At 37.2% G+C, this 13,602-nt stretch overlaps 2 protein-coding genes across 3 annotated transcripts; one reads left to right on the top strand and one right to left on the bottom strand.

Annotated features, from left to right (window-relative positions):
* The first annotated feature begins 680 nt into the window (after window positions 1–680).
* On the top strand, window positions 681–1,647 carry LOC116180146. Its single transcript, XM_031500007.1, has 2 exons — window positions 681–1,119; window positions 1,199–1,647. Exons 1-2 carry the CDS (start codon window positions 717–719, stop codon window positions 1,615–1,617), a joined length of 822 nt encoding a protein of 273 aa, XP_031355867.1. The 5' UTR covers window positions 681–716; the 3' UTR covers window positions 1,618–1,647.
* Window positions 1,648–1,761: 114 nt separating this feature from the next.
* On the bottom strand, window positions 1,762–3,126 carry LOC116180140 (putative nuclease HARBI1). Of its 2 annotated transcripts, none has more exons than XM_031500001.1 (4): window positions 2,901–3,126; window positions 2,495–2,781; window positions 2,211–2,408; window positions 1,762–2,159 (listed from the first exon to the last, which is right to left on the bottom strand). In XM_031500001.1, exons 1-4 carry the CDS (start codon window positions 3,107–3,109, stop codon window positions 1,771–1,773), a joined length of 1,083 nt encoding a protein of 360 aa, XP_031355861.1. In that variant the 5' UTR covers window positions 3,110–3,126; the 3' UTR covers window positions 1,762–1,770. The 2 variants fall into 2 exon arrangements, with proteins under 2 accessions (XP_031355861.1, XP_031355862.1); XM_031500002.1 differs by lacking the exon at window positions 2,901–3,126 and having other exon boundaries at window positions 2,495–2,622; window positions 2,673–2,731.
* Window positions 3,127–13,602: the final 10,476 nt, after the last annotated feature.

The following is a 13,602-nucleotide window of genomic DNA, read 5'->3' as shown; positions in this document are numbered from 1 at the left end:
TATGACAATAAGATTAACAAAATTTGGTTAAATATCGATGATAAAGTACTGTTAGTAAATAACAGCAGAAGGAAACATGACGCAATGTATAAGGGTCCATACATTGTTAAAGAAATTCATGACCATAACGTTTTAATTTTTAATCCATGTAATAATAATACTAGTTTAGTTCATAAGAATAGGCTTAGGAAATATTTTGTATAAAAAATGTTATAACATAGGAATCTGTTATTAGGAATTTAGTAGTATTGTAAGGAAGGTAGGCTAGGAAGTAGGAATATAATATAAGATAGAATTTAATCAATAACGTTATTGTTTAAAAAGGAGGGGGTGAATGGCCAGTCCTCTCTCCACAAAATGGAAAAAAAAATTCTTATTAATTATCTTTAATGCCCGGTTTCTCCAACAAAATATAAGCTGTACCTTAGGCAAGGCGGTCTTAATTGTAAGGCGTCCTTAAAATTAAATTACGTTGCACCAAAATTTTAAGTTCGCATCTTAGCTAAGCATCAGAATTTGTCTGAAACGATCTGGCAACACAGAATTTTATCAAATGAATGCCAATTTTACTAATGAATCGCGTTACCGAAGGTAGGTACCTAATAATTGCAAACTGTCAAACTTGATAGTTACTCCACAGAATAAGGCCTTATTCTGTGAGTTACTCGTCATTGCCCCACCGAACCGTGCACCGAACTTGTTAGACATCGGCCAACATGCATTCTAATAAAAAAAGAGTGAATTACACTCAAGAAGAAAAAAAACTATTAATTCATTTGGTTGATTCAAATAAAAATATCATCGAAAATAAAGATACAAACGCCGTTTCAAACCATCAAAAAGATGACGTTTGGAAAATTATTGAGCAAAATTTTAATAAAAAGTGTTTCAACGTCTTTCGTGACGCCAATTCTTTACGGAAGCAGTGGAGCAATATGAAGCAGGACTCAAGAAAAAAGGCGGCACTAGAAAGGCAGGAGCTTTACAAAACTGGTGGAGGAGTTGCTCCTGCACTTTCTTCGAAAAATTGTGAAGCAAATGAACAATTGGTTTTGGATATAATAAATAAGAAGACAGTCCTTGGTCTAAGAAATGAATTTGATTCTGATGTAATGAAAGGTAAAATTTACACTCGAATTTCCATTAATTATATTTTTAGTGAGGCACACATAGATACAAGTATTTTTATATTTTGTAGAACCTATATTAGATCATCCAGCAGAGGATATTCTTGGAATGCCGATTTTGATATCTTCCAAGCCCAATCAAGAAGAAATTAACATAGAAATACCGTGTACATCCAGTACACCTTCGATTACACCTTTAGAACAAACACATGATGAAACTGAACTGTGCAATCAAAACGTTCTGCTTACTTACGAAGAGCCCACGCCCACACTTTTACGAGGCACTCGTTGGTCTGCTCGAAGGAGACCTAAAATTAACGCAGACCTGGGACCTACAGAAAGAGCTAAAATTGAAGTACTACAAATTCAAAAAGAAATTCTTTTGCAAGAAAAGGAGCACAAGAAAATGTTACATGCCATGGAAGTTGAGCACAAGAAAAAAATTTACTTAATGGAAGAGGAAATTGGGAAGTGCTCTTGTTCCAAGTAAATGTTGCCATAAAATAAATCTAGTATTTTTTCGAAGAATGAATTCATTTAAATAAGTATAAGTACGTATTTTCAATTTTAATAAAAAATGTTTATTGTAGTAGGTATGTTAATATGTAATATAATTTATCTTTAAACTTGCAAAATACGAAAATTACAATCTAGAAAAATATATATCTACTAAATGTCTTCTATAATCATAGCCTAAATCATTTTCTTCGGCGGCTAAAGGAATATCTCCATCTCGAATTGCTTGCTGAAGCTCGTGTTCCATAATTAAATTTTCAATAGGTGGTTCTGGTTCTCCCCTCAAACGAGCCAAATTGTGCAAAACTGCTGTAGCCACAATAACACAAAGTACATTTTCTAGCTTCATTCTACATCCATACGCTATTATAGGAAATCTTCTTTTCCAAACACCAAATAGATTTTCTACCTTGACTCTACTTTGAACGTGACTTCTGTTGTAGTTTCTTTCACCATCGTTCTGAACATTCAGAAAAGGTGTAAATAGATATGAAAGATTCATATAACCGCTATCTCCTAAAAAGTAAGTAGCGATTGTAAATTAATATTGAAAAAAGTGCTATTTACCCAACAAGATACTATTTCCAAAGTCTCCATTATTGAATCTATGCATTAATCGTGAATTTCTAAAAATGGTGGTATCGTGCGTCGAACCTGGCCAACGTGCGACGATATCTTGGAATAACAGGTCAGCACTTGTAACGGCTTGCACATTTACAGAGAAATATCCCTTTCTGTTTCGATATATTTCAGCATCAGCTCCACCTTTAAATTAAATTCTTATTTGTAGAAATGAGCGAATGTAAAGTATAATACTAAAAATAATGTGAAAAAAATAGTGTAGTAAGTACCTTGTGATTGAATTTTTATATGACATCCATCTATTGCCCCAATGACTCTAGGGAAACCAGCAATGTCGTAAAATTTATTCTGAGCACTTGCAATTTCAACTTCATTTCGAGGCATGTATATAAATTCCCTTGCAATTGATGCTATGAGCCTTGAAACTTTTGAAACAATTTTACATACTGTTGACTTGTCTGCATGCACAAAGTCTCCAACAGCAACAAAATGCCCTGCACTGGCATAAGCTCTTAACGTTAGCAAAAGTTGATTCATGGGACTGATGGAATTATTCCTGAATTTCAAAAAACATTATTGTACACCTTGAATTCGCACTATACAATAGTCACAAAAAGCATTATATGTAGGTAAGTATACAAACGTGAAACAAACCTATGAATGATGTGTACTTACCTGTTATGGAAGTACTCTAGTCTATGTTCTATTTTCTCCAATAAATATAAAGCAGTCCCTTTTTCGAGTCGAAATCGTCGAAAAAATTCAACATTAGAATAAATATTAAATAAATTTCTCCTAATGTGAATTTGCCGTGGTATTCGAATATTTTCTACTATGTCTACCATATCAACCACATCGACATCATCGACATCGATCAATTCCATTTTGAAAAGTGACGTTTGAAAGACAAAATGCCACTCATTTTCAACTTCACTAACAATAATGCCGACTTAAGTCGCAGATTTTCACGACTTAAATGTAAGGCTGCCTTTGTGAATATAAGATGCAGATTTGCGTTGGTGCAACGTTTTAAGATAGACTTAAGATTTAAGGCGATCTTAAGATTCAAGTAGAGCTTAAGATACATTGGAGAAACTGGGCATAAGTCAGAGTAGATAAAGCTACGTTTATCTTTTTAATGAAGGGAGGTATTGTGTCATATCCACAGGTTATGTAAACGCACTTGTAGATATTGCATTGATTGCCGATCGTTGCTGAAATTGTCAAGTAGACAACCTACTTAGGTGGGTGACTTAAAATGTAATAACGAGAACAGAGATGACTACGAACCTTCCAAGAAGAGACACGTATAAGTAAATAGTTAATAGAAGAAATGGTTGTTATTAAAAGTACTACCTAATGACCCTCCGAACATAACAATAGCACCTCAGCAGATCAGGGAGTTGCACCTGAAGGGGAAGAAAAAAAATGTACTCGGCCCGTCCTCTTCAGGGCCGCTCATTCTTTCCGGACAATTTCCAGCTTATAAGGAAATAAACGCAATTTCCTCGACACGCCATTATAACTCCATAAATGACGAATAGAAAATCAACGCGATCTCTTTTTTGCTTAAGTAAATCCAGTTTTAGAACTAAAATTAAATCCAACGGACGATGTTAAACTTCCTTTGTGTATTTTAATCCAATTTACCGTTCAGGTATCAATTAATAATTATGGATTTCAACTCACCCGAAAAGATTAAATGGAATTTCGACCCGAGCTTGTAAAACTCAATTTATGTAGTAGACTTAAAAGAGCCTTTGAGTGGGGTCCGCCTTCTCGAAGGGGTTAATATGGTAAATGACCTTACGTTTGTTATTGCTGTGAGGAAATTGTGGGGTTAAGAGGATTCAGAATGTTAACTGCTGATTAAAAACTTTTTCAGATTTCGCGTGTTCGGATCCCGTATCCCTTCACGCTTCGCGAAATTTTCATATTACACATTCGTAGCGTGTGGAAAACAATAATTCTGGATGAATGTAATATACGTTCTTGCCGGTACGGCGGCGAGCGTTTTATTAAAATCGTAAACAAAAATTAAACGAAGAAAGAGAGCACCGAATATTTGAGGTTTGCATCATTTAATTAGAGCTTTGAAAACGTGAAAAGCAACTTTTCGAGACGTTTTGACCAACTTTCTGGAGAAGTATCGCGGGTACTTGTTTTTTAAAAACTAATTACCCACAGTTCACCGTCTGTTCTTATTCCCTTGTGCCCCGTAATAAACTTTGCGGTTACCAACTTTTATTGTTTACTCTACTGCTCTGTGTAAGTAGGTTACGGTGGGTAATGAAAATGTAAAGAGGTATGTTGTTTTGTGTTTTCCTGGTCAGTAAAGTTGGTAACTTTCTATTTGCCCACTTACTAAAAATTACATCATAAATAAAGACACATTTATTGCGAAATAAATTTACGGCAATCACGACGGCAGAATACATATGTTGGCGCCCCAACTTGGGGCTTATCTTCATTTCGTGGCGCCCTGAAGGGACGTCAATTTTAATTTCAAAATGTGAGATGAAGTAAAAAACGGTTTTTCGTTCCGATTATGCCAGAAAAGACTTTCCCTGCATCTTTAAGGAACAAAGCACATAAATGCCCTGATGCATGTCCAGAGTCCCAGTGCCATGTAATTGGAATGTTCTTATTCGGTATGGTGTCGGGTTAAACAAATAAATAAATGAAATTTTTATTTAGTCCATAACTTTTGATTGAGAAGTCTAATCGAAAAAGTACGAATTGTATTGGATTCTACGCACCCAAATTAATAACAAAAAGTGTTTTCCCGAGAAATTTTGGTGCAGTCGATTTTTGGTAAAAAAGGAAGGTTATACACTGCCTTTTTTTGAAAAAAAAAATTGTCTGAGATCGACGGGAAACATTTTTCTTATAAGTTTGGGCCGTAGAAGCCATTAATTTTCAAACAGTTCCAAGATTGGATTACTAGATCAAAAGTTACAGCCATTTAAACGTTATATATATATATAGTCAAAATTTGTATTGACCCTTGACCTTGAACTCCTGAAGCCCTGGACCCCAAGAACCCTTGACCCCTACCCTTGACCCCTGACCCCTTGGATCCTTGACCTATATATATATATATATATATATATATAATATATATATATATTATATATATAATATAATAAAGTTCAAAATGGGAAAATCGACTACAGCCAAAAAATTCTCGGAAAAACACTTTTCTTATTTAATTTGGGTGCGTAGAATCCAAATTCAATTTGTACTTTTTCGATCAGACTTCTTCAATCAAAAGTTTAGGACTAGAAACAAATTTCAAAGGGCTGTAAACTTTTGAACTATTGTAGCCCAATCTTGGAACTGTTTGAAATTATGGATTCTACAGGCCACATTCTATAAAGAAAAAATTATATATATTTAAAATTTGTATTGACCCTTGACCCCTGACTCCTGAGCCCTGACCCCTGACCCTTGACCCCTGACACCTTACCCCTGACCCCTGACCCTTGATCCATATTTATATATTTATATAATATAATATGGTTGGGTGGGAGAAGAAACCGTGCGAATCAGAAGCCTAAAAGTAAAAAGTTTGGAAAAAACTATTCGTTCCATTTGCGAGTGTGCAAAGAAAGTTGAAAATCAAACAGCGCGACCAGCAACAGTGCGTGCATTGGGAAAAACAACCTAGTTCCTTAACAGAAAAGTTCCGATACCTAAAGCGGAAATCGCAAGAGATAAACTTATTCGGTTTTGTACCCGCCGATGCGCTTCGAAAGAAATTTGGACCACGCACACTGTGCATTCCGTAGAACATTGTAACCCGAGACCACCGCCTTACGAGTCCAGTTAAGCGACATCTGTATGATCCCATCCAACAGTAACCAGAATCGATCGAATTCCGTTTCCCAAATCGGAACTGTTTGGAGGGTAGACTTAAAAGCCATAGAAATAAGGTAAACTGAAATTCACCTGCCCTGAAAAGTAACCTCTGCTACAAAAGAATATTGAACACTCTACCAACAATAGGTTTCTCCCTGACTCATGTAAGACCATGTAAATACATTTTTCGAATCAACCTTGGGAACTTATGAATGGCCCAAAAAAGATGTAATCTGGGACTCCGGAAGCGAAAACTGCTTAAAACTATCATTTGCCTCGACCCGGTCACAGTCAACTGGTTAGGAGGGTGCGACGGTACGGTTTCTCAATGCCAGAATCCCGACAACCCAGAGTAAAAAGCACCCAAGCGTGAACACTAATGAGTGGGGAACCGTGGAAAGGGCAACAGTTAGTTGTACCAGACTTCCTGGGATAAGCCGAGGGACTGCCTGTGGGCATCTACCAACTTCTACACAGTGCAAAAGTTTTATTTTTGCAATAAACTGTTATTGGTTGAGTGTCACTGTAATTTTTGTTCGAGGACCACTGCGTTTTCCAAATTATATAATATTCAGTCGCGGATTCTTCAAGACGAGTACATTTAAATATTATTTCTGGCGATTAACCCGTTGTGGTGTATTTCTCGAAGTAGTTAGTTCTCTCAATTTGGAGGATATAAAATCGATTTACTAAATACGTAAGTGGCGGACATTTTCTTAAGCACTTTTGTTATCTCGTGTATTCATTTTGGGATTTCGCCATTCGCAGTTGGAATCAATTTAATTGTCAACGATTGCCGTTTGGTCGTTTAATTGTCAATATTTTCTAATAACCCTCTTAGTAATTGGAGTCTTTTAGTTTACAGTTTTAATTTTTGGTTGCAACAATGCATTTTTGTTTCAATGGGCACCGTTTCGGATAAGTAAAGAGCTTGTGTTTTCTTCTTCTGCTTTACCCATCCTATGGAACAGGGCTCGTAAATGGCAACATCTGTGGCTGCGCCTCCCTTCTAGACCTAAAAAGAGTGCAAATTATTATATTCTTGTCCTCTAGTGTTCTGTAGTGTTTTTAGTTTAGTCAGTTTCGTATAATTTAATAAGAAATCTATTAATTGATTCCAGACAAGTGTAATAATTTACTTTGGAACGTGAAATTGATCGTAAAGCCCCCGTTCCGCTTCAAATGAAATATTTAACATTGCGGCCCATATTTACAAGCACGTCACTCGTAAACGTCTACATTAAAAGATTAACGGTTGCAATTTATTTCTCCTCAAATTGCAAACGCGCCGCTGGACACTTTACGTACATAAAAGACGAATTGCGCAACTTCTCTCGATTGTGACGGTATTGTGAAGGAATTAATTGCGCCGCAACATAAATCGAGATGATTAAATTTCTGCGTGCCGTATGACCCAGTTGGAAGTTTTCGTCAGCTTCTGTTCGAGAAAGTTCGTCCAGTTCACTGAATCATTGGACAAATCGGACGATTGACTAAAATTGAATAGATTACCCGAGGACGACGTGTCGTACACACAACATAAATGAGTGTTCGCGCTATTGATTAAGTAAAGTCAAGAAGCAACGGCCATCTTGTCTTTGGTATGAAATCCGCTATTAGAGTCGATCGCTAACACTTGGGGCTTTTGGAACCATCTGGAAACGGTTAGCTCCGACTTTCAAAAGTATGTTCTAGTTCTGCGCGAATTTTGGTGCTTGTTTTTCAAAGAAAGCGAGTATATTTTCTTTTTACCACGAACCATTTGGAACTTTGGTCTTCCGGAGACAATAGCCTCGAGGTAGCCATGCAAGTGCGCAGCTGGTGCTTTGTTACGTCCGTGTCCGGCTCATGACCACCATCTTGCAAATCGCAGTGGAGTCAGCAGGCAGAGCTTTCGTCTCCTGCACTGTTATACGAGGATGCCTTTTGGGTTACGGAACGCGCCGGCTATGTTCCAACGCTTCATCGACGGCATGAAGGTCCATAGCTGGTCGGCATCACCGTCCTCGTCTCCCGGAAAGAAGAAAGAAAGAACCCACCTGTACAACATCCGTAAGGGTCAACTAACTGATCCTGAGATAAGAAAAACCATAGGCCACTTCGCTTTCCGAAAAAAATGGCTACCATCAGTGGACCGCCAAAGGATGCTTCATATTTAAGATTTAACGGAAATAGGGGACTGGGGGACAAGTTTAATTCATATCACGAACCGTTTCAAATGATGCCTCTGGCGTGCGTCACATTTCGAAACGCACCCTATTAAATTACCCTACGGCAAGTCAATGGTTGCGTAATCACCAATAATACATAGAACAAAGGTTTAATCTCATATCCGTCTGCCGCAAGACCTCAACTGCTAACGCGATTTGTTAGTGGCACCAAACCACCGGAGCATATATAGATAGAGCAAACATATAAAATGTTATGTCGCGTTTGAGGTTTCTTTCCAACACTATTAATCAGTGAGATTATTAATTAGATACTTTGCCCTCTTTTGTTGGCGTGCATTTTCCGAGAATAATAGAACACCGTGCGAACGGAAACGCAGCGCCCCCTGAAAAAGGCACGCCGTTTATTATTTCCCTTTGCGGAACTTTTCGATTAATCCACTCGGGGGGGAAAAATGTCGTAGTCGTAATCATTTGATTAACTTCAAGCGGACGCGATTAAAGAAGCGAGAGGTTAAGGTAGATTTGGACATGAAAGGTCAAGTTCTACTAATTGGATTTTCGCAAGCTGAAACGTTTGATCTTTTAATTCGTCAATGAAAAGAAATAATTAGTGAAAACATGAGATATTTTCGTTGCCGTGACGTTCAAGTTTCCCAAGCTTCAAGCGGTTTACGAGATAAATTCTTCATCTCTCAAAAGAAGTTACCAATACAAAAGCGACTGCGAACAGACAGTATATGGGCTTAGAATGATTACTGAAAAACGCTATGAAAAGCAGCTAGCAATCTTGCGACAGTGAATCAAACATCAAAGAGAGTATTGTAATACCTGCTGTCTATAAGGGTGCAAGTATCGTTTACAATCTGTAGAAAAAATGTGGTCTACAGGCTTAAATGTAAAAGTCGTGGCATGTCTTGATAAGGTACTGCGGAATGTCGTAATTAACATGGGTGTAAGGGAAATGAAGGATTTCTACAACTTAAGCCATAAAATTACTCACCTTTTGACAATTAATCTGTTCAACTTCCGCAGCAAAACCTAAAAGAATGCATCTCAACCGAGTGGATTAGACAAAATGGCCGCCGCATTCACGTAATTAGTGAAAACCAAAATATACCCTCTGCAAAAATCGGAAAAACATGCAGAAATCCATCCTCCAACTGAATAGCAATCCACAACATATAGATTCAATCGCCAGAATAATTATAATTGGAAATTGTAATTAAAATCCTTTCTTTTGGTTACTTAATGGGTGTAGGGTGAGCCACATTAGGTCTGGTTCTTCGATGGTTATTTGCATACACTTTCCCCTTCTCTAGGGGTCGCTCTCTTGATTCTGCCGAGCTTCTCTGAGAGTATTTGTTATATTGAAGAAGTATGGAGTGGTCTCGGGGACAAAGTTGTCGGAGAGAATGATGGCCCTTTGGTCTTGAATGGAATCGCTGGCAGTTCTTAGGTCCCTTCCCATTGATAGTTAGGCTCGAGTCAGAGCTGGGCAGTATTCGATTTTGTAAATACTTTTTAGTATTCAAATCCTTTAAAGTATTCAAATACTTTGTAATTAAATACTTTTATGGAAGCAGTACTTGTATTTGTAACTCAAATACTTTCACAAATATTTAGTATTCGAATACTTCGCATAGTATTTGAATACTTAACCTTCCTTTTTTTTACAAAAAATCGCCTGCACCAACATTTCCCGGGAAAACACTTTTTCTTATTAATTTTGGTGCGTAGAATCCAAAACAATTCGTACTTTTTCGATCAGACTTCTCAATCAAAAGTTATAGACTAGAAACCAATTTCGAAAAAAAATTTAAAGGGCTGTAACTTTTGAACTAGTAGCCCAATCTTGGAACTGTTTGAAATTATGGATTCTACAGGCCACATTCTATAAGAAAATTTTTTTTCCGGGTCGATCTGAGACAAGTTTTTTTGCGAGCCTCAAAAAAAGGCAGTGTATAACCTTCCTTTTTTACCAAAAATCGACTACACCAAAATTTCTCGGGAAAACACTTTTTCTTATTAATGTTGGTGCGTAGAATCCAAAACAATTCGTACTTTTTCGATCAGACTTCTCAATCAAAAGTTATAGACTAGAAACCATTTTCGAAAAAAAATTCAAAGGGCTGTAACTTTTGAACTAGTAGCCCAATCTTGGAACTGTTTGAAATTATGGATTCTACAGGCCACATTCTGGTTTAGGTCGGCGGAAAACCGTAAAAACGGCTCCCCGCGTTGTTATATTTTGAGCGATTTTATAAAGCGGATTACAATCGAGTTAAAGCAAAATGTAGTGAAGTGAGAAAAATAGCGGAGTGTGACTTCAATAACCGTAAAATTTACGACTGCAGCTACGTTACAATTAATGTTTAACATCAACAGCATAATAAAACCGTTTGACCAGTATTACTGCTCGCGCGCTACGGTAAGTGGGTACTACAGCACACCTTTGTAAAGTAACAGAACTATTTTTTCGCGAAAAATATTTGATATACTAGTTAGTAATGAGAGTAAAACGGTAATCTGAATGACAGCGGAGGGAAAACTAAGTGTGGCTTCATAGAGAATTTTATTAAAGGAAAGAAGAGGGAAGGAAAGGAAAAGTCAGGGTAGCAGAAAAATTTGACGCTGCAAAAAGAGCAAAGTGATGCAAGGACGCCGCCCACGCAGAAAGAGAGAAACAAAACGATAATAAGCAATATGTATTGGGGAAACGACTAGAGCAACTGATTACAGTCGATGGACCTTACAGATGCAAGAGTTAAGGAGAATCAAAGAGGAGATCGAAGCGCAGAGCCGAATAAGAGTAACACGAACAATCGAGAGAATTTGGTGAAGATAGGTTTTTAGAGAAGGAGCTGAAGAAAAGAGGCAGAGTGGCAAGCGAAAGGAAGCTTACGACAAGAATTAACCATAAGAGACTAGACACCAAGACAGAACACTAGAAGATAAATTGTAATAATAGGATAACATTGAAGGAAATAATATGGGAGAAGTCAAGGAGTTTATAGAAGCGCAAATTGGAATCTGGAAGTAGAAACAAGACGTATATAAGAGGAACACGAGACTAAAGTAATAGGTAGCAAACTAAACATTTTGAAGCTAAAAAGTTGAAGTGTTTAGATAAATTACACTTAATGACAAAAATATATACATTTGATAGCGATCCTAATCAGGAGGAGCAAGTACAGGCCACGAGTAAGAAAGTTTCTAAGAAGAGAATTGAAGGGGAACGCATACGGTGGCTACAAAAAATTGGAGTAAACGGCGTGAAATATGTATGGATGAAGAACATGGAATAACTTAAAGAGGCAAAATAACGGAATTAAGGACGCAAATGGATGTTTGACGACGAAAACGTAGGTCTCGAAACGAAAGATGAAGGATTGGGAAAAACAGTATATTTTTGGCAGCTGGAAGTAATGAGGACTTTATGAGGAAGGTTAATCTAACGAGGCTTAAACAAACAACAAAAGTACCAGAATAGATATTAATAGCCAGCGTTACAGAAAATAGCAGAAAGGGAAAGAGGTTATGATATTAAATGGTTTATACTTTCTTCAAGGGAGTGGTGGGAAAGACAGAAAAGAGTTAGGGAAGGTTTCATGGTAAGCATAAATAACGACAGCGGTGACCAGTTTTACACCCATACCTTGACGAATATTGCTGTTTACGACTATAAAGGAATATCCAAAACATAATTGATCAAAATCCATGCCACCGACGAAGAGAAGGAAATAGACGACCAAAGAAGTTTTACGAAGTATTTGGACATTATATGAAAAAATCCAGATACGATCTAAGAATAGTGTAGGGCGATTGCAATGCTAAAGGGGAGTTGGAAACGAAAACAGATGTACAGGCCGAACAATCGGAAAATTCGTATGCATTTAGGACACGGAAAACGGAAGATGCTGATATTTTGCGATGAGTAAAAATTTGAGATAAAGAGACGTTCTACCAACACAAAGTATCCACCAAGGGACCTAGGGAAGCACCCACACGGAACACGAAACCAGATCGACGATGTTTAGTTGACTTAAATAATTGAAAAATTATTAAGGAATGTAGAACGCTACAGAAGGCCAATTAGCTCTGACATTTTTTGGAAATTAAAGATGAAGCAAATGATACCAACTTATACAGCAATAATAATGCAAGGCAGAGGAAACAAGCAGAATTAGGTATCAGGATACATTCGCAATAAAATTGAAAAAGCATGGAAGAAAAGTTAAAAGGAAAGAAAATACCAAAGTATAAATGAAAGGGTGAAGTGGATAGAAGACAATCAAAGTCTGCGCACAGAACATGCTTTACACAGGCCACGACAGACTAAATAGGAACAATGGTTACGACCTGATGCACAGAGGGGTTACAGCAAAAAGAAAAATGACAGGATGGAAATGTTGCAAGCAAATAAGAGAAAACTACGCAGAATTACGATGAGCACCGGAAAGTGTAAGCAATATGCGAGCGAAGAAAAAGAAAAAACAAGCTAAATATTCGAGCTTAGAAGAAATATAAAAAAGGAGACTTAAATTTTACCGGGGCAAAAAGGTCAAAGGGTTCCGCCGACAACCAAAATGTGTAAGGATAAAGACGGGATTAATAGGAGATCAAAAACAGATATGAAGATGGGCGGATATTCGAGGCATCTTACTCAACAACGTCGAGAAAACGAGAAACATTACAAAACGAATCTATCGCACAGGCAAGGCAAGAATGCAAGGTCGAGCTCCGGAAGCTGGACGAAAATAATAAGATATACTCAGTTAAAGAACATCGAAAGCCCAGGCAGCAACGGAATACAAACAGAAAATGATGAAATAATGGAGGAAAGAAGCTACATGATACAAATATTTGAAATGATACAGGAATTGGAGTAAATTGAGATGCCAAAGTTTGGGAAGCAAGCATTAATCTGTCACTTTACAAAAAGGTGACAACAAAACTGTGAAATAATAGAGATAGCTCCTGCTAGTACATGTCAAGCATCTTAGGCACTTGCATAAACAAACAAATTAAAACTTACTCAGAGAATACTGGTGCATACCATCGGTTTTTTCGGACAAGGAAGATCAGTAGGCTAGACCAAATTATTTTGATACTAAAGGGAAATACAGGCGAAACAGTTACCGTACCAATCCAACGCACATTCTGTTTTATCGATTTTAGAGCTAGACAGCATTAAGACAGAACAACTGTACTGGACGTTGAAGGACCTCTGGAAATACCGCATACTGATAGATTGATAATTATAATCTAATTAAATAATAATTGAAGATTGGGATTTATGGACACTCCAGTGAGTAAGAGCAGTGGAGTTATAGATTTCTCTCTTT

The sequence above is a fragment of the Photinus pyralis genome, unplaced genomic scaffold (genome assembly GCF_008802855.1).
Source record: "Photinus pyralis isolate 1611_PpyrPB1 unplaced genomic scaffold, Ppyr1.3 Ppyr1.4_LG9, whole genome shotgun sequence".
NCBI classification, from domain to species: domain Eukaryota; kingdom Metazoa; phylum Arthropoda; class Insecta; order Coleoptera; family Lampyridae; genus Photinus; species Photinus pyralis.
The sequence above is the reverse complement of the archived record's forward strand: the minus strand, read 5'-3'. Positions and strand labels throughout refer to the sequence as shown.

Excerpts from the sequence above, each read along its gene's own strand:
- LOC116180146 (XM_031500007.1), top strand. The coding sequence starts at position 717 with ATGCATTCTAATAAAAAAAGAGTGAATTACACTCAAGAAGAAAAAAAA. Across the intron at positions 1,120-1,198 it reads TGATTCTGATGTAATGAAAG|AACCTATATTAGATCATCCA; the intron begins GTAAAATTTACA and ends TATATTTTGTAG.
- LOC116180140 (XM_031500001.1), bottom strand. The coding sequence starts at position 3,109 with ATGGAATTGATCGATGTCGATGATGTCGATGTGGTTGATATGGTAGAC. Across the intron at positions 2,782-2,900 it reads CTAGAGTACTTCCATAACAG|GAATAATTCCATCAGTCCCA; the intron begins GTAAGTACACAT and ends TTTGAAATTCAG. Across the intron at positions 2,160-2,210 it reads TGGAAATAGTATCTTGTTGG|GAGATAGCGGTTATATGAAT; the intron begins GTAAATAGCACT and ends CTTACTTTTTAG.